The sequence below is a fragment of the Gracilinanus agilis genome, chromosome 5 (genome assembly GCF_016433145.1).
Source record: "Gracilinanus agilis isolate LMUSP501 chromosome 5, AgileGrace, whole genome shotgun sequence".
Taxonomy (NCBI): domain Eukaryota; kingdom Metazoa; phylum Chordata; class Mammalia; order Didelphimorphia; family Didelphidae; genus Gracilinanus; species Gracilinanus agilis.
Genome location: NC_058134.1, coordinates 8888028 through 8911649, shown reverse-complemented (window position 1 = coordinate 8911649; position 23622 = coordinate 8888028). Strand labels below are relative to the sequence as shown.

Sequence of the window (23622 nt, the reverse complement as noted above, 5' to 3'; positions counted from 1 at the left end):
AAGGAAGGAAGGAAGGAAGGAAGGAAGGAAGGAAGGAAGGAAGGAAGGAAGGAAGGAAGGAAGGAAGGAAGGAAGGAAGGAAGGAAGGAAAGAAAAACCTAATTCAAGGATCTTCCGGTCTCCAATAGAAAGTATCAACTTTACCCATCTCAAAAAGGCTTTCTTGTCACTGATTTACCTTCCAATAATTGCACATAAATAGAGATCAGGACATCTACAATTCTGATGACAGAGAGCACATAATGAGAAAATAACTTTATAAATCTCCATGTACTAATGAATGGGAGCTATTAATGTTGTTATTGTGTGCCTTTTAGGGACTGGGTACTTTCAGAGTGGTACGGTGGGGAGAAGGCTTCCTCTGACATCCGAAGACCTTGTTCAAATACCATCTCTAGCCTTGTTGTCTCTATGACATGGAACAAGACTCCTCTCTTCTCTAACTTCTTACTTCATCTGTAAATGAAGGAGTTGGACTTGGTGGCCTCTGAAGTCCCTCTTAGTTTTAGTTCTGCAATCCATGAGCCATGACAAAGCACTGAATTGCTTGCTGCATCTCAGTTCTATCAGCTCTAAGATAACAGGAATTAACCAGATGGTCTCTGAGGTCCTTTACAAGTATATAAGTTCAAATTCTATGTTATTCCTTCCCAGCAGTGAAGATCAAACTCAAATAACTGGGGACCACTAAACTGTGCATAAGGATCTCTAAGGACAGCCTACTGATTTAGAAAACCACATGTTAACATTATCTATATTTTGTTGTAGTTTATCTATTTTGATAAATATTGCCCAATTGTACTTTAATCTAATTTTGGCTGCACTCTGGAGCATTGTGGACCACCTACAGTAGCTCACTGGCTGGTGGTGTGTTTGATACCCCTGCTGATAATGGCACATGCCCATCTCTCAGCACTTTCTCATCCTATGAGATAATATTTCTAAAATTAATAGATTATCTGGTCCCTCAGAATTGATTAAGTGTCTGCTATTTGCCCAGCACTCCGTTCTCTGCTAGGAATGCAGCGTCCAAAATGAATCAATCCCTGTTCTCAAGAAGCTTCTATTCTATTAGAAAATCATGTCATTCCTCCAAACCACATGTCCTGAGTGTGTCTAATTACACATTTGTTCTTGGAGCAGATCCCTCCTTAACAGTCAGAGCTGACATCACTGGAAGATACTCTAATAGACTCTACACATATGAACCCCAAGATTTGCCAGTGTGTAAGTATCTGCCTCAGACTCTCTTGAGATTTGGGGGGAGAGTTACTCCTGATCATTTTTAAGTCCTGAAGATTAGAAAATGCCATAATCTTGTTGGGCAAATTGCTTCCCATATTCAGCAATGCTCCCTGTTGATGAATTCTGTATGATAGATATATAACATGACATCAGACAAGTGCCCACAGAAACAACATGGCCTTCCAGAGCCAACAACTTGATAAAAAATAGGAGCTCAAAAATATGGTAGCCCACTACCCAAAGAGACCAGTCCCAAACCCTATGGCTTGTCTGATAAACAATGGCTTTTTTTCGTCTCTGGGATGAGGCAGAGTGGAGATGGGCAAGGGAATGGTGGTTATTCTAGGGGAGGTGTTAGGAAACATCTAGGACAAAACCCCAATCACTGCCCCCTCTTTATGGTCCTTTTGACCACTACCAGAAAAATGCTTAAAGGAAACACAAATGTTGGGACTACAACCTATTTTGAGAAACAAGAAGATTCACTCCAAAGAGGCAATGCTGCATTGACAAGCAACAGTCAAATTGTCCCATTTCCTTTGATGATGTGTCCAATCCCTTGAGCTTACATCATATAACTTTTTGTTATTTTTTCCCTCTTAGATGATGGTTCAAAAATAGCCATTGGGATGGGACACATGGAAGTGAATTCAAATATGCATATTTCAACTTCTTAAAAGTCCAACCTGGGGGGCAGCTGGGTAGCTCGGTGGATTGAGAGTCAGCCCTAGAGATGGGAGGTCCTAGGTTCAAATCTGGCCTCAGACACTTCCCAGCTGTGTGACCCTGGGCAAGTCACTTGACCCCCATTGCCCACCCTTGCCACTCTTCCACCTAGGAGCCAATACACCGAAGTTAAGGGTTTAAAAAAAAATAAAAATAAAAATAAATTTTTTAAGTCTAACCTTTACTTGCTCTCCTTTTAGTAATAGAAAATATGAAGAAAGCCTTACAACTCATCCAGAAGGAGTTATAAATGGCAGTGGAGAAGTCACACCAAGCCCAGAGAAGTCAAGTGCACAGAAATCATCACAACTTTAAAGCACATTCAATGATCATTTAGTTGGAGCCTAAGGTGGGGGGGGGGGGGTGCCACAATGCAAGCACACAGGATTGGGGGCCTCTTGTCTGGTCTCTAATGTTTTAGTCCTTGTTTTGAAACTAAGTAAGAGAACGGCCACTAGAGCAGGCTAGTCACAGGTCTTACAGGCTGCAGTCCACAAGGTAGTGCATTCGATTTAACAGAACAGCAGCAAGGGAGACGGATCATCGGTGGTGGTGTGGCTGATGGCAGCCAGGCCAAAGGAAACATCAACCCATAAAATGCCAGCCACCATCCAGCCCCTAGTTGGAACCTTGGACAGCAAACACATTTATAATAATATAGTAACATAATAATAATATAATCTCCATATAAATTCCCAGTGAAGAGTAGTACATGAGGCCAGCAACAGTTGAAAGTCATTTCTGTCCTGCCACATGAAGCCACTCACCCCCGCTCCCAAAGCATCAGAATCCCACGCTCTTCTTCCTTATTAGCTAGTGAATAATATGCTCCCTGAACTGAACCGAAGCAGCAAGATGTAGGACACCAAAGACCAGCTTGGAAGTCAGAAAACCTTTGGGGTTTGGGTCCCGCCTCCCTTTGAGATGTAGCTGGCTGGATGATGATGGGCTGGCTCGGGTCAGCCTTGGATAACCAGCAGGTGAGTTAGAAACTGCCTTTTCCTGTTCACGCTGACATGTATAATTGCAGAGCTTTCACAATGTTGTACAAACATGAAATAAATGTTTTGTAAATCCCGCCTTCCAGGCTCCAAACATCAATGCGGGGGGTGGGGGTGGGTGGGGTGTCAACTTCATTCTTGGGCACATAACTTGAAATAATCGACTTCAAGGAATTAAAGTCCTGTTGGCAGACGATGCTCCAGGGAATGTCCCATCACAGCCCTGGACGGTTAACCATACATAGTACTGTAGATTAGGAACTGGGAAGGACCTCAGAGGCCATCGATTTCCCTCCAACTTCTCTACCCCAAACATTCTTCCCTGACCACTACACACAAACAGAGAGACACGTGTGTGTGTATTATACATGTGCACATATATGTATATGTATATTTCCGTGTATGTATTTGGCCCGAGTCCTCTTACTACTGGTAGCCAGGACTTCTCTTACTGCTTCTTCTCTATTTGACCAGTGACTTGGACAGGGTAGAGCAAATCTGTAGATGGCACAAGGCTAGGATGGAGGGGTAACCAACATGTTGGCAATAGAGTGAGGATCCCCAAAGACATCGAAAATCTAGAACATTGGGCCGAATCTAATAAAGAAATTTCTAAATATAAAATTAAGCTTGTGTTTGGGATTTTAAAAACCAGCTTCACAAAGAAAAGATAGCTGAAGTGTGTGTAAGACAATAATTCTGCTGAAAACCTCTAGGGATCTGAGTGGACGGCAGACTCAGCATGTTACTAGTATGACACGAGATCTCAAAAAAACTGATGAAATATTTGGTTCTTTGAAGAGGAAGTGGAGAGTCCTAGTGCCCTCCGCTTTGGTCGGATGATAGCCGGAAATTGTTTGGGGGTTCTAAGGGTCACATTTGAGGGTATTTAGAAACTAGAGAGCTTTCAGCAGAAGAGACCCATGAAGCTCAAGGGAACTACAATCATGTAAAAGGTAGAAAAATACTCGGGAGACCTGAGAGCTATCTTCAACTATCTGAAAAGTGGTTCCATAAGAGACGAGACGTGCTCTTCTCAGCCCCAGAAAACAAAATGAGGGATGATGGGTGGAAGCTGCATGTGTGTTTTATATGGAAGATGGTCCTTGTGGAAGTGGAAGGGCTGCCTTGGAAGAAAATGGATCTTCCTTCCTTCTCAGGGAGAGCTGTTGAAGGGATTCTTGGATGAGTGTAGGGTGATGGTCACTGTAGAACCTTCCAACTCAGAGATTCTGTAATTCTGTGATGGAGACTCACCATTGAATAGGCTGTAAGAGAATGATATTTAAAACAAAAGATTTTCACTCATTTTTCTGACTGTGGTCATTAAGTGCATAATTAAAAAAAAAAGAATGGCCCAATGAACCTCAAATTCCCCCTAGGTCTTTGCTTTTCTTAATTCTTGTCAAGAGAAGGAATGGAAAACCAGCACGAATGGTAGGTAGCAGATGTTGTAAAAGGGCTGGTGGGAAGCCAAAGGGTTAGTGTTCAAACGAATCCATTCTTTCTTACAGTGAAAAGTCCAACAGTGTTTTACAGTTGGGATGCTTAGACCATGCTCTGGACCCTCTGTTCCTTCCTCATGCTTTCAATGAAGCAAAATGACTTCCCTTCTCCCATCTTGTCTAACTACAACCATATCTTGGCCCATCTCTAGGAATCTTAGAACAATACAGTTCTCTCCTTCGCCTTCTTTTTCTCACCTATCTTTCCATCCTTTGAATAAACTCCCTACTTTCACTTTTCCAACACATTTGCTCTTTTGGGCTGTGAGATTTCTTTCCTCAGCTTCCATTTAGAAAATGACAATTGATGGCCCTCATAAATTTGAGGTCATATAAGAGATGCTGTACTCATATTGCTCAAAATGCCTTGAAATTACTTTTTCTAGATGACTCATTTTGCCCAGTTATTAGGTCCTTTTCTACAGAAAGTTAAGTAACAAAAATGTGCTGCCCTGCTGGGCTCTTAGAATGGCAAGGGAATAACTGATCCTAATGTCATATTCAGGGTGTTCAATCAGAAAAAAAATCCCCTCTCAGGCTTGTGGAAATATGAGAAAATAATAGTATGCCCAGCTTTAAACATAGATGCTACATACTGGAAGGCATGTTGGTGCCTCTCTAAGTTCTTCATTATAAAAATGAAGAAACTGAGGCTCACAAATTAAGTGACTAGCCAAGGACAAATACAGTTGATTCATGAAAAATTCAGGATTCAAACACCAGTCCTTTGATTTTTAGTTGGTCAATTATCAAACATTTATCACTTATATTGAAAAGTAAAAAAGATACAAGATCTCAAGGAATTCACATGCTTAATGGTAGAGACAAGAGGTGAACAACAATACACGAACAAGATTTATGCAAGAGAAATTGTAGGTAATCTCAGAGAGAAAATCCAATGTTTCTTCCCCTGGGGCCATGCAGCTTCAACACTAGTCCCTAAGTGATTTAAGTTTCCCATTTCCAGAATAATATTGGGAAATGGTCATTTGTTTTACCAAAGAATTCATCATAGGAAACCACTAACAACATAGGTGTGGCATGATAAGAAGGTCAAAGGGATTAGAAGACAAGAGATTTGACTCTTCTAACACCTGGCATGTAGTACACACTTACGACATATTTATTGATTGTATGAACTCAGGCAAATCATTTGATCTCAGCTTCTTCCTTTTTTGTATAAGATATCAGGAAAACGCTCCTTGGAGGTAGGATGTCCCTGAGACATGAAGGAAGCTAGGGAAGTCAGAAGGCAGAGTTGAGGAGGGAATGTTCTGGGCAGAGGAGACAGTCAGAGAAAGGCACAGAATCAGGAGATCGTATGTGGAGAGCAGCAGGGAAGTCACTCCCATTGGCTCACAGAGTATGTGGAGGGGAGTTAAGGTGTAAGAACACAGGAAAGATAGAAAAGGGTCAAGAAATAAGAGACCTTAAAAGTCCGATGACTTTATATTTGATCCTGAAGTCAATGGAGAGCCCGTTGAGTTTACTGAATGGGAGGATGGCATGATCAGACCTGTACTTTACGAATATCAATTTGTCATTTGCAGTATGGACTCAAGTGGGAAGAAACTCGAAGTGGGAGTGATCAGCCAAAGCCTATTGCACCAGTCCAAGCCTAAGATGATGATGGTCTATACCAGGGTATTAACAGTGTCCAAGATGAGAAGGAAGTAGATACAATTATAAATATATATATATATATATATATATACACATATATATATGCACACACACACACACACATATAGCATATATATCATTACAAAGGTAGAAACTACGCTTGGTTGACAACATATTGTATATGGGAGTGGGGAGCAGCACAGTGAAAAGTTGAGCATGTCATCAGATTTCAAACCTGAGTGACTGGGACTATGGTGCTGCCTTCTATTTTAATAGGGAAGTCATGACAAAAAAGTGTATGCTGGAGAAAGATAATGAGTTCAATTTGGGACATGTTGAGTTTAAGATGGCTACAGAACACCCAGTTTGAGGTATCTGATAGGAAGTTAGATACCTGAGACTGTAGATCAACGGAGACATTAGGGTTATATAACTAGATCTGAGAATCATCGGCATAGAGACGAACACTTTTTTGTTACCCAGAGAGCAGGCATTCCAGAATGCATAAGAGAAAAAGTAGATAATTTTAGAGTAGGAGGTTAGGGGTGAGGGGTTCAAAGAATGAAAATACATATACATACTTGTTTGGTAATAGAAATCTTTATCTAATCTAACAGGGAAGGAGAAGGAGAGGAATGAAAGTAGGGGTGATAAAAGGAGGGCAGATAAAAGAAGGCAATAGAAAGAAACAAAATGGACTTGAGAAGAGAGACAGAATATAAAAAAAGAATAGGATAATCAGAAGAAAATAGGATGGATGGAAGTGCACAATTAGTAATCACAACTTTGAATATAAATAGTATGAACACACCCATAAAATGGAAGTAGGAGCAGAATGAATTAGAAACCAGAATCCAACAATATGTTGTTTAAAAGGAACAAAGTTGAAATAGAGATACACATAGGGTTAAAATAAAGGGCTGGAGCAGAATCTGTCATGCATCAGCTAAAGTGAAAAAGAAGGGAAGCAATCACAATCTCAGACAATGCAAAAGCAAAAATGGACCTAATTAAAAGAGATAATCAGGGAAACTACATCTTGCTAAAAGGATTTATTGACAATGAACTTACATCAATGCTAAACATATACCTACCAAATAACAGCATTTGAATTCTTAAAGGAAAATTTAAATGAATTATGGAAGAACTAGACAGTAAAACTATATTAGTTGGGGACCTTAACCTTCTCCTATCAGAGCTAGGTAAATCTAACTATAAAATAAGAAAGAAGTCATGGAGATGACTGGAATCTTAGAAAAGTTTGATATGCTAGACTTCTGGAGAAAACTAAATAGGAATCAAAAGGAATATATCATTTTTTCAGCTGTACGGGGCACCTTCACAAAAACTGACCATAGCGAATCTATGGCACCCATGCTGCTCTCTCCCCTCTCTCCACTATAACTGAGGACATTGTTCATATCACCTGCCCCTCTGCCCAGCAGCCTAATGGGAGCACTTCCTCCATTCTCTGTCTGGGATAAGGGGGAGGCTCACATGCATATGAAGGTCACAGTTTGGGCACTCAGTCTCTCAAAAGTTTGTCATCATTATTTTAGGGTGTAAAAACCATACAGCTAAATACAGAAATATTAAATGTACCCCTTTTAGGCCACAGTGCAATAAAAATTACATTTAATAAAGGGCCCTGGAAGTATGGGTTGAAAGTTAATTGGAAAATAAACAAATACTATATAATGAGTAGATCAATGAATAAATCATAGAAACAATCAATAATTTTATTTAAAAATGGTAATAATGATGTAACATTCCATAATTTGTAGGATTCAGTCAAAGCAAATATATACAATTTATATCTCTAAATGCATACATCAGTAAAAGAGAGAAAGAGCAGATCAATGAATTCAGCATGAAACTGGAAAACCTGGAAAAAGAACAAATTTAAAGTCCTCAATTAAACACCAAAATGAAAATCTTGAAAATCAAATGAGAGATGAGCAAAACTGAATTTTCAATAAGGTGCTAGCAAGGAGATTACAGCAATACAACACAAGGATCATACTCTATGACCAGATGGGATTTATACCAGGAATGCAGGGCCAATTCAATATTAGGAAAACTATCATCGTATTGATAAAAAATAACAAAAACAATATGATTATAGCAATAGATACAGAAAAAACATATGACAAAATACAAACCTATTCTCATTAAAAAATACTAGTAAGCATAGGAATAAACGTAATCTTTCTTAAAGTGATAACTATTAATTACCTAAAACCATCTATAGCAGGAATAAACTTGAATCCTTCTCAATAAGATCAAGAGTTCATGAAGCATGTATGCCTATTATTTACTAATTTTCTAGTAATGCTACCTATGTCAAAAAAATGAGAAAAAGACTTGAAGGATAGAATAGGCAATAAGAAAACAAAACTATCATCCCTTACAAATGACATGATGATATACTTAGAGAATCCTAGAGAACTAACTAAAACGCTGATGGAAACAATTACAATTTGAGCAAAGCTGTAATGAAAAATTAACTTATGTAAATTAATAAATAATTATCTCTATTTATTACCAACAAAACTCAGAAGTAAGCAATAGAAAGAGAAATTTCATTTAAAATGACAGATAGTATAAAAACTTGAGTCTACCTACCGAGACAAACCCAGCAATTATATGAACACAATTTCAAAATACCTTTTCACAAAAATAAAGACAGATTCAAATAAATGAAGAAAAATGAACTGCTTAAAAGTAAATAGAGCCAAAATAATAGTTATGACAATTCTACTTTAGTTAACTTACTTATTCAGTTCCATAAAAGTCAGACTACTAAGGGATTATTTTATAGAGCTAAAAATAAGTGATGAAATCCATCTGGAGGAACAAAAGGTCAAAAATATCAAGGGAGTCAATGAAAAAAAATGTGAAGAAAGGTGGTCAGTGATATCAGAGTTCAAATTATATTACAAAAATGGTTATTATCAAAGTAATCTGATACTGGCTGGGAAATAGAGTGGTGGATCAGTGGAATAGATTAGGTACACAATAAACAATAGTAAATCATCATAGTATTCTAGTGTTTCATAAACCTAAAGATCCAACCTTTGGGGTTAAGAACTCAACATTTGGTAAAAAGTCTCCAGGAAAACTGGAAAGAAGTTTGGCAGAAACTAGGCATAGACCAAGATGTCAAACCACAAATGAGGATTAGGTAAAAATGGGATAAATGATTAAGATATAAAGGGTGATATCAGAACTGAATTAGGGGATCATGGAAATTTTTACCTTTCAGATTTAGGGATAAGGAAATAATTTATGACCAAAGAAGAGATACAGAGTATCACTGAATGTCAAATGAATAATTTTCATAACGTGAAATTAAAAACATTTGCCTAAATAAAAATAATTCATCCAAAAAAAAGAAAACAAAACTCAGAAATTTCACAGCAAATTCCACTGATAAATACCTCATTTCTCAATTTTTTTTTGAGAACAGGATTCTTTTTTATCCATTTTTCAAATAATTTACATAGTACTGAATTTGTTGTTCTTTGAATATTTGATTGAGGATGATTCTGATTTTTTAATGAAATTTATAAAAATAAATCCATTACCCATTTGAAAAATGGTAAAAATATATAATAGGCAATTTTCAGACGAAGAAATTAAATCTATAGTCATATGAAAATGGTCTAAATCACTATTCATTAAAGAAATGCAAATAAAACAACCCTGAGACACCATCTCATACCTATCGGATTGACTAATATGACAGAAAAGACAAATGAAAAATACTGAAGGGTATGTGGAAAAAATTCACTAATTCACTTTCAGTGGAGTTGTGAACTAATCCAAACATTCTGGAGAACAAATTAGAACTCTGCCAAAAGCACTGTAAAACTGTGTATACCTTTTGACTCAGCAATACTGCTAATAGGTCTGTATACCAAAGAGATAAAAGAAAACGGAAAAGGACCATTTGCACAAAAATATTTATAGCAGATCTTTCTGTGGTAGCAGAGAATTAGAAATTGAGGGGACACCCATCAAGTGGGGAATGGCTGAGTAAGTTATAATAGTGGATAATTAGGATAAAATGCTATTGTCCTATAAGAAATGATGAGCAAGATGGTCTTAGAAAAACCTGGGAAGACTTACATGAACTCAGGCAGAGTGCAGTGAGAAGAACCAGCAGAACAATGTACACAGTAATAGCAGTATTGTAGAGATGGCCCAACTATGAAATATTTGGCTACTCTGATCAAGACAATGATCCTTGATGATTCTGAAGGACCCATGATGAAAAATGCCATTCACCTCCAGATAAAGAACTGATGAATTCTGAATGCAAATTGAAACATATTTTGTTTATTCTCTTTATTTTTATTTTTTCGCTTATATTTTCTTTTGCAACATTGCTAAAATGGAAATATATTTATATAACTTGATGCATATGATCAATATCAAGTCATTTGCCTTCTCAGGGAGAGGGAGGGAAAGATTGTGAAACAAAATTTTAAGAAATATTTTTTAAGATTTTATATTTAATGAAATCAAAATAAATTTTAAAATACATTAAGTATAGATTGAGCACTCACCAAAAAAAGAGATATAAAATAATGAATACCCTTTGATCCAGTAATACCACTACTAAGTCTGTATCCCAAAGGGGTTTTTAAAAATGGGGAAATTACCTCCTTGTACAAAAATATTTACAGCTGCTTTTTTTGTAGTAGCAAAAAATGGGAAATTGAAAGGATGTCCATCAATTGGGGAATGGCTGAACAAATTGTGATACATGTTGATGATGGAAACTATTGTGCTGTAAGAAATGATGAACAGGATGATTTCAGAAAGAGCTGGAAAGACCTCCATGAACTGATGCAGAGTGAAATAAGCAGAACCAGGAGAACATTGTACACAGTAGCAGCAATATTGTGGAATGATCAACTGTGAAAGACTTAGCTACTCTCAGCAGTGCAATTATCCAGGACAATTCTGGGACTTATGAAAAAGAATGCTATCCACCTCCAAAGAAAGAACTGTTGGAGTCAGAATGCAGATCAAATTATTCAATTTTCCACTTTAATTTACTTGAGTTTTTATTTGGGGGTTTGGTTTTATTTGATTATTCTCTTACAAAAATGAACAATATGGGAATAGGTTTTTCATGATAATATATGTATAACCCAGATCAAATTGTCAACTCCTAGAGGGGGGAAAGAAAGGTTGGGAGGGAAACAATTTGGATCGTATAACTTCAGAAAACTTACATGGAAACTGGTTATTACATGTAATTGGTAAAATAAAATATTTTTACAAACAAAAAAGAAATTCAAGGGATGGGGGAAAGAGTGTACTAATTATTTAGGTGTGAATTTAGGCAACTTCTCCTTATCCTTAAGGATAATTTATAGGATAGGGAGGGTTCCAGGAGAGTGAAGGAATGGATGGTCCAAGTAAAAATCTCTCCTTCCCAGGCCAGTTCTGTTATAAAGTTGTTTGTGATATCAAACCTCAATTGGTCTCTTTCTAACTCCTCTCTACTGTTACTGGTTCTGCCCATATTGGTCACATAGAACAGATCTAACTCCTCCTTCCACATTATAGTCATCTCAATTCTTGAATATCATTATGCTCTCCCTCTGCCAAAATTCTTCTTGCTGCCCTCCCCTGTGCGTTCCCCAATCCATCATCATCCCTTCTAAACTGATGCCCAGAATTGATGGCTTTACTCCAGGCACCAAACAGTATTGTGATTACCTTCCTTTGACTAGATGCCTTTCTTTTTTTTTAAACCCTTAACTTCTGTGTATTGGCTCCTTGGTAGAAGAGTGGTAAGGGTGGGCCATGGGGGTCAAGTGACTTGCCCAGGGTCACACAGCTGGGAAGTGTCTGAGGCCGGATTTGAACCCAGGACCTCCTGTCTCTAGGCCTGGCTCTCAATCCACTGAGCTGCCCAGCTGCCCCCCTGGATGCCTTTCTTAATGAACTGAAGTGTCTGTTTTCTTGCTCAGTATATTTGTGACTTGGGAATAACGTGTATTTCCCATTTGAGAGAAGTTACCCACTCCACTGGTGCTCCCTTCAATCTGGCACAGGCTCCATCTCTTTTGATTCCTTCCACTTCCCCCCATGCTGACACCTTCCCCTTTTGGATTTTCTTCCCACTTTAGACTATAAGCTTCTTGAGGACAGAGACTGTAACTCTTTTTGCTTGTCTACCTATTCCCCGCACTCAGCACAGTGCCTGGCACATGGTAGACTTTTGATAAATGCTTTATCTATGTCTCACATTGATAAAGTCTGCAGATCTTTGAGACAAGCTGCTGTCTAGCCATGCACATTCAAAGTGTCTCATTTGGGAAAGTGATTATTCGCCCCAAGGGGAACAGAATGCCGGATCCCTATTACTTACCTGTTGTCTTCTCCAGCTCAACCCAGAATTCGAGTCTGCCAAGATTGTTTCGAATCCTGTTCCCCAGTGAAACAACAACTAAATCACGCTGCCCCAAATGAGCAGCACACTTCAATGGTCCACCTTTCTGGATTTCCCTTCCAAGTATGTAATACAATCATCCTTCCTAGCGGCCTTTTAGAGGCAGTTCAGTTTGGGTCAGGCCGTGGACTAATTAACCCCGTCTACAGCTCAGCTGAAATCAGTGTGTTCACCTAGAAACTGAGCATCACTGTCTTAACGTCACCTCAATCCAAAAAGGAGAGGTCCTGAGAGAGATCTGGGTTCCAAGGAGAGTCCTTTCTGAAGAAGAGTGAGGTCAGTATTTGAGGCAAGCAGTGAACCTCCAAAGAATGGATCTACAGTCTAAAAGTAGCCCTGCTGACCTGTGCACTGTTGCTTTAACAGGAAACCCAAAGGGTTCAGGTGGAAACAATGGGCCTCTCCCTTCCCACACAGATTAACTTTCCAGATTCCAAGAAGTCTGTGCTGAGGAGAGAAAGAGCCAGCATTTCAGGGAAGCTTGTGAATTCCATGACTGTTAGCTCGGAGATAGCATCTCACGGGAGTGAAATCATCATCTCCCTCCTCTCTGCTTAGGCACCCAGGCTCACTCGGAGCCATTCTTTCTCATCTTACACAAATAGATGAATTTCTTTCATTCGTGTCACTGTTGGACATAGTCAAGGACAAATCTTTTTCCATCCCTCTTACGGTCTTTCTAAATCTTGGAGGAGAAATCAGGGTGGTCTCATGAAAAGATCAGCGAGTTTGAAGTCAATTTTTTTTAATCTGTGTGACCTTGGACAAGCATTTCACCTGTGGGGCTCAGTTTCCTCATTTGTAAAACAAAGGGAATGTGTGAGATCATCTTAAAGGCCCTTTCCTGCTTTGAGTCCTTCGGTCCTCAGTCACAGGGCCAGCTGAAGGCATTTTAGCTCTTGCCTGCCACCCTCCTCTATCCCCCATCCCTGTGAGAGATCGCCCCTGAAAGAGTTCTACAACAATCTTTGTGGCCACCAGCAATTCTCCTCCCCTTTGGGGAGTTTATCAGCCTTAATCTTAGTGCCTGGCAGCTCCAATAAATCCAGGCACTTAACACTGGTTGTCATGAATGAGGTGCCTGAAGGAACAGGATACTCGCCCAGATCCGTCTCCTTGCAGGTGGGCGTTGGTCTTTTCTCAGCAGATGGCTGGTACGAGAGGCGAGGGAGTCCTATATTTCCCAATAGGTAAATATTTGCACCAGACCGGAACAAAAAGAAGGAAAAAATCCTCAGCTTAGTTGACCAAGAAGACCTGAGACTTTAGGACACCTCAGCATTGAAACTGAAGTCGGAACTGGGCCACCAGCCCGGCTGGATTTTAGCTACTTCCATGTCTCACACCTATGATGGGCAAACTGTGAAGGCTGAGGAAGAAGAAGGCCCCTTTGGGGACTGGGGCCTGCTCTCCTTCAGAGTGTAGAGGAGAAAAAACGAGGCGAATGGGAAATGTTTGGAGCAGATCTTTGCTCACGTATGCTAAGTCCTGCCTAAGCTACTTTGTTGTGGCATGGAGGGACACGGCCTTCTTCAAGTCTGTGCCAATGGAGCATGAGCTCTCCAAGAGACGACCAAGCTCAGGGGGCTGCACGGTCAGCTTTGGGAAGAGACTGTGTCTATTATCCAAAGACCAGGCTCTTTAGCGTTGGAGAAGCTCCTCACTAGTTGGGCTGAGTGATCATGAGCACCGCAGCAGCCACAGCCTCAAACTCTTACCTTCTTAAAGCATGGATGGAGTACTCGGGCGTGCTAGCATAGACTGAGTGGTTCAGGTCATACCGCCATACATTTAACTCTCACTCATGCCTTCCTGTAAATCAAGACATCCACCCTAGATACTGAGGTCCTTCCACAGGGCTTCTTGCCATCAAATGGATATCAATGGCGTGGCCAAATGTCCGTCAGCTATCCCTTGCTTTTGATATGTGCCCAGCCTGCCTTTTCAGATCCTAGGCTTCTCTGAGGACTTCACACAGATGAGGTACCTCTCCTAAGACACCCAGGCAATAACTGTGAGTTGACCGATTGCCTAAGTTAAGCCATTCCAGAGGGTGCAAGTAGAGGGAAAAAATGGGCTGGTACCAGTTTATTCAAAGTGATATCCAAAGCACCACAATCAAAGCCAGGTGTATTCATCCAGGTTTACATACAATAAAGATGGGTGAGAAGTAAAGATCAACTCTAAACCCATCATTTACAAGGAAAAAATGAGACCCAGAGAGATAAAGGGATTGGCCCACAGGTAGGATGAGAATGTTGAGAATGGAAAGAGACCTTAAAGATCATGTAGTGTTGGATCCAGAAGCACTCTGAGCCCTGAATATCTCTTTTGTTGTGTTGTATTCTCTGCCTTTGGTTCAGTGGTTCCCAAACTTTTTTGGCCTCCTGCCCCCTTTCCAGAAAAAATATTCCTTAGCCCCCTGGAAATTATTATTTTTTTAATTTTAAAAGCAATTAATAGGAAAGAGAAATACACCTGAGGCCATCACCGCTTCCCTGGATCGCTGCAACACCCACCAGGAGGCGGTGGTGCCCACTTTGGGAATCACTGCTTTGGTTCAACTCAAAATGGTGGCATTTTCAAGTATTGAAATGCCAAAGAGATGATGTGATTCAGTGAGTCTCACTAGTCTCATCTGTAAAATGAAAAGATTGAACCAGATGGACTCCAAGGTCCCTTCTAGCTCTCAATCTGAGCATATGTGTATGTTTTTGTTGTTTGTCCTTATTTTCAAAGGAGACCAATGACATCATGAGGAGCGAGATCTTGACTTGAGCATGAATCAGATGTGAGGCAGAGTGGCATAAAGTCATCAGTCTTACTCTCTCTTCCAGAGTTATCAGAGTCCAGTGGCAAGACAAAAGTCAGGCTGACTGGTGATGGCCTGGAATAGAGTCTTCTTGGCATCTTCCATGTCTGGCCAAGCCCTCAGCACTCTGCGACACTTGCTTGTGTATAAAGGGGCCGTGCTGGACATTAGTAACTTTATCCAAATTTGTCATTTCTTGCCTCTGTTGTGCCAGATTAAATATTAAGTCATTTCATACACTATAATACATGTTGAACACGACACGTTACCCTTGATCAGACATGCTGTTAGTCAACAAAGGCAGGGAAGGAGTCCAATGATTGATATTGTTCAAAATGGGGATACTGCCATTAAAAGTTCTAATCCTCTGTTTTACCTCCAGGACTAGAGCTTGGCTTTCTCTTGGTGTGTGTGCTGGGGAGGCAACCGTTTAATGGAGGTAAAACACCTTCTCCAGTTCTGCTGAGTGTATGCCTTGAGGCCTCAGCTCCAGAGCCAACAACAATCTTTTTGGTAATCTCTCTCTAGGACGTTTCATTTACTTTCTCCATGGACCAATCAGACATGATAAGTCAACGTTCATTAGCAGGAGGAGATGAAAACAGAGACTGGCAGGAATTCGAAAGGAGACCAACCATCTCAGCCAATCATGCTTCACTACATGGAATAAGTAGGACATGGAACAGAGATTTGCAAGTAGGAATTGAACAACCAATAATATCATGAGAATATGGTCCTGGGCAAACAGCTCTCTAATGCGGCCTGCTGGGAAGTCAAAATCCAATGGTTTATATTATTCAAAATGGGGATGTTTCTGCTAAAAGCTACAATCCATTCGTTTTGGAGGACTTTCCAGAGGGAGCCAATAATAATCCTCAGATGGGAAAGGAAATGAGGGGGAAAGGGTCTTATGGAGCTGAGGATTTTATGAGGCAGAAGTGAGTAGAGAGAAAGACCAAAAGGGTAGATGGGACAAAGGTGGAGGGTCCAATATGCCAAGATATGCCAGTATTTGGGTTTGTACCCTAAGCAGTAGGAAGCCATCAAGAAAGGGTGGCATGGCCAAATCTGGGTTTTAAACATGTGAATTTGGCAGCTGTGTAGACTATGGGCTTAGGAGGGAAGGAATCTATATGCAAATGTGCAAATAGAAAAGCATCCATTTTCTTATGTACCCCAGGAAGGCCAGATATAGAGTTGAATGATAGATAGATAGAAAGAAAGAGAGAGAGAGACAGAGACAGAGAGAGAGACAGAGAGAGAGAGAGAGAGAGAGACAGAGAGAGAGAGAGAGACAGAGAGAGACAGAGAGAGACAGAGAGAGAGAGAGAGAGACAGAGAGAGAGAGAGAGAGAGAGAGAGAGAGAGAGAGAGAGAGAGAGAGAGAGAGAGAGGAATGATCACCTCACTGTTTCTAACCTGATCTAATAAGAAAGCTGGAATGCTTTAAGGGAGGTGTGCTGGAGGGGAAGAGGCCCTCCTCCTTAGTAGAAAAGCTCTGGGGCCAAATCCAGCCAAACCAACCCTACGAAATCCATCCTCCCCAACTTTCAGGGGGTAGAACATGTTTAATAATTAATGGATAGAGTTACTAGCCTAGGAGAGCCTTTTATTTGGTTGTGGAGAATAGGGATGGGGGAAACTGGTTTAGCTGTAATCCCCAAACCCTTCTAACATTACAGCTTCTATGGGACATCCTGCTTTAATAGCTTCTGGAGATGGGATGCCTTGGAAAGATTGACACAGCCCTCTGTGGGGCCACATGAAGGCTCACTGAAGAACTGCAGACCTGGAAAGATGACGAGGAGCTAAGGGAACAGGGAGTGAAATGATGATGGAAATATCTCCACTGTTTGCTTTCTGGGCTATCCTAGAACTGAAAAGTGGGCAGGGACAGAGCCATTGCTGAATGAATCACCAGGAAGCCAGAGGTCAGCCAGGCTCTGGGGAGTAAGAGGGTACTTTACAAACTCAATGTCTCCCACTCCCAACCCCCACCTCTCTCTTTCCTCCTTCCTTCCTTCCTTCCTTTCTCCTTCCTTCCTTCCTTCCTTCCTTCCTTCCTTCTTTCCTTCCTTCCTTCCTTCTTTCTTTCCTTCCTTCCTTTCTTTCTTTTCTTTCTTTTTCTTTCTTCTTTTTTCTTTCTTCTTTTTTCTTTCTTTCTCTCTTCTCTCTCTCTCCCTCTCTCTCTCTCTCTCTCTCTCTTCCTTTCCTTTTTAAAATTATTTCTTTTTCCCAGATTACATGGAGATACAATTTTAAATAATCACTTTTGGATATTCTGTGATTTTTGTTCTCTCCTTTCCTCCCCACCCTCCCCTCTCCCTGAGACCACCAGCAATATGATATAGGATATACATGGGCTATCATATGATAAATTATTCCCATGTTCTTTATATGGCAGAAGACAAATAGTGCTTGTTTTAGAAAAAACCTCAGGGAAGAAATGAAGCAAAGAATGGTCTGTTTCCATTTGCTTTGGGCCTTCATCAGTTCCTTCCATGGCGGCGGGCGGCCTTCCTCATCACGAGTCCCTTGGAGTTGTCTTAGGTCTTTGCTGGGCTCATAATAATTCTCCCCCCACTTTCAATTGGAGGAATGAAAAGTGGAGCGAAACAGGATCTCTACCACCAAGGTCAGAGGGACGGGTAGAACTGACTGGACTTTTCAGTCACAAAATCTTGACCCGGGCCTTAAAAGGAAGAATCGCCCAAACTGCCATTCCCAACATTTATTCCATTCCGTCGACAGCAACACTTCTTAAGCAGTCAGTGAGTGTGTCAACAAGCACCTACTAGATGGCACCAAGCTAAAGACTGGGGGCAAAAAGGAAAGCTAAAGACAATCTCTTTTCGGAAGGAGGACACTGTTCAGTGGAAAGGCAGCATGTAAACAGCTCTGCACAAATACGATCAAAAGAGGATAAAAAGGACCTAAGTACCAGAGGGAAGATATGAGCATAAATGAAGGGTAAAGGGTTTTTTTTTCTTTATACCCTTACCTTCTGCCTTAGAATCAGTACTTTGTTTTGGTTCCAAGAGAGAAGAGTAGTCAGGGCTGGGCAATGGAGGTTAAGTGACTTGCCCAGGGTCACACAGCTGGGAAGCAAGTTTGCCAGGAAGTCATCTCTAGGACCTCCCTGTACCCAGCAGTGGGCTAAGCACTGGAAACAGCAGAGAGATAAAAACAAGGCAGTCCTCGCCCAGCACACTTGACATGAAGCCAGGCTGACGTTTATGTTTCTGTAACAGGGGCTTAGCCCAGTGCCTGGCACTTAATAGGTGCTTAATAGAGCTTTATTGACTACCTGTTGATTGATGTGTCAGCACATCAGGGTGCTGCCATTTCACTGGGGTGGAATCGCAGACAGCCAGCACTTGCACAACAAATCAGAGCCCGACACTAGCAGGGTCTGTAAGTCTAAGCGAGTAGTCGAAGGCTCGGAGCAAAGCAGGATCTAGTCTTGGGTCATGCGGGAACCTTTTGGAGCCTTTCTGACTCCGGTTCTGCCTGGCCTCCATCCTCACTGCCTCTTATGAAGAAGAGCCGCAGACTTTCCTCCTCCACTAGAGAGGCAGGGGACGACAGCTGCAGAATGGAGCTGGTGCCAGCAGAGAAGGACTTTTGTACAATTTGTGTGCACACTGGGGGGATGCGGGCTACATGAGGCCTCTTCATGGGGTGAACTAGGAACCAGTAGGCTGTGAGCCCTCACTCAGGCTGGCTCTGCCGTCGGATCCCCAGCAAAGACACGGTCATCGTGGAGAGTCCTTCGGAACCAAACTTGGTTCCAGGGCCACCGAGGTATCGTCCAATGCCGAGACTTAGTGATTCCAAGAATGCTTTAATGGTGGGGCTTTTGGGCCAAGTCTCTCTTTGAAGGGAGTATTTGGGGGGGGGGGGGGTGGTGGAGTATATTAAGAAATGATTGTAACGACTCTGAGGGACTTCTGGGAAAGAAAGCTGTCTACATCGAGAGAAAGAACCGTGGGAGTGGAAAGGCAGAAGAAAAACATATGATTGATCACTTGGGTATTTGCGTATAGGATTTGGGGTTTGGGTTTTCAAAGAGTGCTCTATTACCAAAAGGATTACTCTGGAATGAGGTACGGAGTGATGCGACACGTATAACCCAAGGCAGCTGCTTGTCAGCTCTGGGAGGCGGGAAGGGAGAGAACATGAATCATGCAACCATGAAAAAAATTTAAAAAATACATAAATATTGTAAGGGGCAGCTAAGTGGCTCACTGGGTAGAGAGCTAGATCTAGAGAGGGGAGGTCCGAGGTTCAAGTCTAGCCTCAGACTAAGCTGGGCAAGCTGCTTAACCGCTATTGCCCAGTCCTTAAGGCTCTTCTGCTTTGCAATGGATAAATAGTATTGACTCTAAGACACAAGGTAAGGGGTTTGTTGTCTTGTTTTGTTTTGTTTTTAAGAAATGATTGTAATGCTGAAAACAAAAGAAATCAAAAATAACCAAAAGATACACGATTAGAAAAACTACCTTGTATAGCTGGTGAGTTTTTTCCCTGCAGTCAATGAAGGTCTGACCTAGAATGATTTGATCCCTTCCGCCGGGGCCTCTTCTCTTCCTTTTCTCATGAAGCCCCGCCTGCCCACTACCTTGGGCTTCCAGATAATTCACAAGCCTCCACTGAAAGGGGCACAAAGCAGGATAGTAACCATAAAAAAGACCTTCCCCCTCCCCCCAGGAGAGAAGTGAAGAAAAACACAGGATAATCTTTCACTCCAAAATCTGGCTGTTCCTAATGAATAATTAATCCTAAAGTCCCAGTGGACAGTGTGTATACATACACTCACATTAGCATATGTGCATACATACAGATATGTACATGTAATATATACATACATGCAGCCCATGTACTCTTTGTGTATATTGACTCAGACTTTTTATTTAGTAAAGTAAAATCTAGCATTTGTGAGCTTGGATGTTTAAGCTTTGGATTTGATTAGACCAGTAGGGAGTTAGCTTATTAAAGCAAGAAGACTGGCAAACTTAGCATCAAAATCCCTTCCACAGGGTTAAAATCCCTTCTCTGATATTTCCCTTCTGTGTGATCTTGGGCAAGCACCTTGGTCTCTCTGCACCTCAGTTTCTTATTCATGAATGAAAGGATTGGCTTAGGTGGTTTCTGAGATCCCTTCCAGCCTTCGATCTAAAACCCTTCAACATTTTGCCTCCATGGGCCTCAGTTTCCTCATCTCTGAAATGAGATCTGCTGTACTTTACTGTTGTTCTTCTTTTTTGTTGAAAGATGGGAGCCCCAAAGAGTAAAGTTCCTCTGCCTGAGCTTCCCAAGGTATAGAACCCTAAAGCTTTCTATTCTAGGGGGCTCAAGAGAGACTTAACCGCAGAAGGCAACTTTCAGTTCTCTTGGCCTCATTCTTTTCCCCTTTCTAGGGGTGGGAGCCATTTTGAAAAGTGGCAGCCATTTCTCTTTAGCTATTTCTGGAGTGACAAGGATTTTTTCCAGGATGCCTCCCTCTTTGGTTCCAGTTAATCACGAATCAAAGGAGCCAGTCTGTTTCCCCCAGTAGAGGTTAGACCAGATCCCCTTCGTGAGGTCGCTTCCAACTCTGAAAAATTGAACAGGAATTTTCCAGACTGAAGTTACTGGGCAAAGTGGAATTAAGCCAGAAAAGTCCCGTTCCTGGGATTTCCTCCACCGAAGGAAGGATGACAGCTTCCAACAGCTGCTCTGCTGTTCCAAGGTCTCCACCCAAGGGAGGATACTAGCTTGCTGTTTCTTACCAATAGGACCTCCCAAGTCAGATATCAGATGGCTTCTTAGTCCACGTGTCTTTAGACCATGCCAAATGGATGAGCCAGCTCAATAGTATTCATTATCATGAAGCTGGTTCTTTGGGAAGTGAAATGGGACCTTTTCCATTTCCAGAGTAGCCCACTCCACTGGGAAGCCCAAAGTTCTCTCCTGAGAGTGGGCTAAATTTAGAATGGAACCAAAAATCAAAATGCTTTCCGGATGGCTGCTCCCCCCCCCCAACCCAGAGCACGAATGTTTTCACTGTCATTTTAAACATGGGGGGCTCGATGGAATGTCTTCTGAGATCCTCGCGAGCTCCAGGGCCAGGTAGGACATCTAGGATTCCAATAACACCTGAGAACCTTACAGGCAGTGCAAACCAGCTAACCTTCCCACATCTCTGTTTCTTCCTCTGCAAAAGGAGTGAGTTGGACGCAAAGCTCTCTAAGGTGCCATCGATCTCCCAATTTAGGACCATGTAAGCTGTGATCTTGTCCATGTGGACAACTTCCAGGGGGAATATTTCTGTCACTACTTCAAATCACAACCCGTTCATTCATTCAATACATATTTATTATTCATGCCCAAGTCAAGACATCACCACACGATGTCGTGGCTCCTCTCTGACAATGAAGGACAAATAGCAACAACAGCAAGGACAACCTTATACACCAGGTGTGCTGTAAGAGGCTGCCCTGGGGAAGCTGGCGCTCCATGGGGGAGGAGGCAGCATGAACATAGACGAGTGAAGATAACTAGAGGCAAAATAAGGACAAAATGATTCCAAGGTCGGGGGAAGGAGTGCACCAGGGAATGGGGACATTAAGATGGACTTTGGGCAGTAAGCAGGTCAACCATGAGCTAAGAGGCCTTGAAGGCATCGAGGATTTTTCTGAGCTAGAGATGAAGAGGAAGCCTATTACAGGCACTGGGGACAGACCCCACGAGCCAGGGAAATGGGAGAGAGCCCAGCCAACCAGAAGGCTGAAACAAGAGGGCACAAAGGGCTGCGATTGGCCATAAACCTAGAAAGATGGGTTGGACCCAGGGACCAAGGCTTTGAATGTCAAGCTGAAGAGAGTACGGCCTCTTCTGGAGGCAACAAGAAATCACCGGAACTTCTCGAGCAGGGGAATCACACACAAAGACCGGTCACTTCGGTAATTAGACTTAGTCAGACCACAGAATGAAATATTTGGAGCTGAAAAAGACACAAAGACAGAGTATTAAAGAGTGGGCTGAGGGCCTAAGAGGGCAAACCACCTGCCCAAAGTCTACTATGCCAGCTGAGGTCAAAGGCATGGCATGGACTCTGGTTTCCCTGACTTTGAGACTGTCTGTCTAACCACTAGCTACCGTGAGTTGGGAAGGGCATTCGCTGGCAGAGAGCTTTTAGAGCAGGGAGAACTCAATGAACGGCTTTAAGAATATATTCTAGGACAGTGATGGCAAACCTATGACACGTGTGTCAGCACTGACATGCTTAGCCATTTTCTGTGACACCCAGCCACATACAGAGAAGTATGGGACCACATGCCGAGGATGAAACATTTGCTGTAATGTAGTGTAGACACTCTTTGCACTATAGATGACAATTCTACCTCTATTCATTTACCTATTTTGGTTTATTAAATAAAGTTAGATGTTACAATTATACATTTTTGTTATTTAAACCATAAATGTCACAAAATTATGGGTTTTCTCAAATTGAGTGATGCTCGGTTTTTTGGTGAATTTTGACACACCAAGCTCAAAAGGTTGTCCCTCACTGACCTAGGAGAATCGGCTGAAGGACCTGGCAATGTCTACCCTGGAGAAGACTTAGGGGAGACATGCTTCTTCATGTGTAAGACCAGTAGGTCAGACTAGATCACCTCTAAGATTCTCTTCCAGCACAAAACTGAGGATTCCATGATATCCATCTCCAAGTATTTGATAGGTTGTGGCCAGAAGAGGGAGGAAATTTGTCTGGGCCCCTGTATGGGCCGTGAGGACAGAACTGGGGGGAGGAGAGCTGGAAAGAAATTTCCTAACCATGAGAGTTCTCCTCAAGAAGACTGGGTTGTCTAGGGAGGCCCAAGGCTCTCCCTCAGTGGAAGTCTTCAGGCAAAGCCTGGATGGCCTCCCATGAGGGATGTCAAAAATGGGAACCTTGTTCAGATCTGGATTGGAGAAAGTAGACCCTTATGATCCTTCCCAATGCCATGATCCTGAGATTCTGGGAAATTCTCTTGCTGCCCATCTCAGAAGCAAGGGGAAGTGAAGAGAATCCCAGCCTGGAAGTCAGCAGGACCTGTGTTCAAGCCTCTTCTCCATCTCTATCCAAGGGCTACTGCCTTCTCTCAAAGCCCCAGTTTCCTCACCAGAAGCCAAGGAAACCTGTGGCTACTATCTCCCACTCAGCTTTTAGCCAAGGGGATCAATGCTTTTTAGGGATGGCCTTTGGGAGGTCAC

The 23622-nt window shown here is 41.8% G+C and overlaps 1 protein-coding gene across 1 annotated transcript in view; it reads left to right on the top strand.

Moving 5' to 3' along the window:
- Positions 1 to 2221, top strand: part of LOC123249717 (anterior gradient protein 3-like) — an 83073-nt gene extending 80852 nt beyond the window's left edge. The window contains exons 8-10 of the mRNA XM_044678851.1: positions 494 to 508; positions 1141 to 1227; positions 2172 to 2221. Coding sequence (XP_044534786.1) covers positions 494 to 508; positions 1141 to 1227; positions 2172 to 2221 — 152 coding nt within the window. The remainder of the gene's footprint in view (positions 1 to 493; positions 509 to 1140; positions 1228 to 2171) is intronic.
- The last annotated feature ends 21401 nt before the right edge of the window (positions 2222 to 23622 follow it).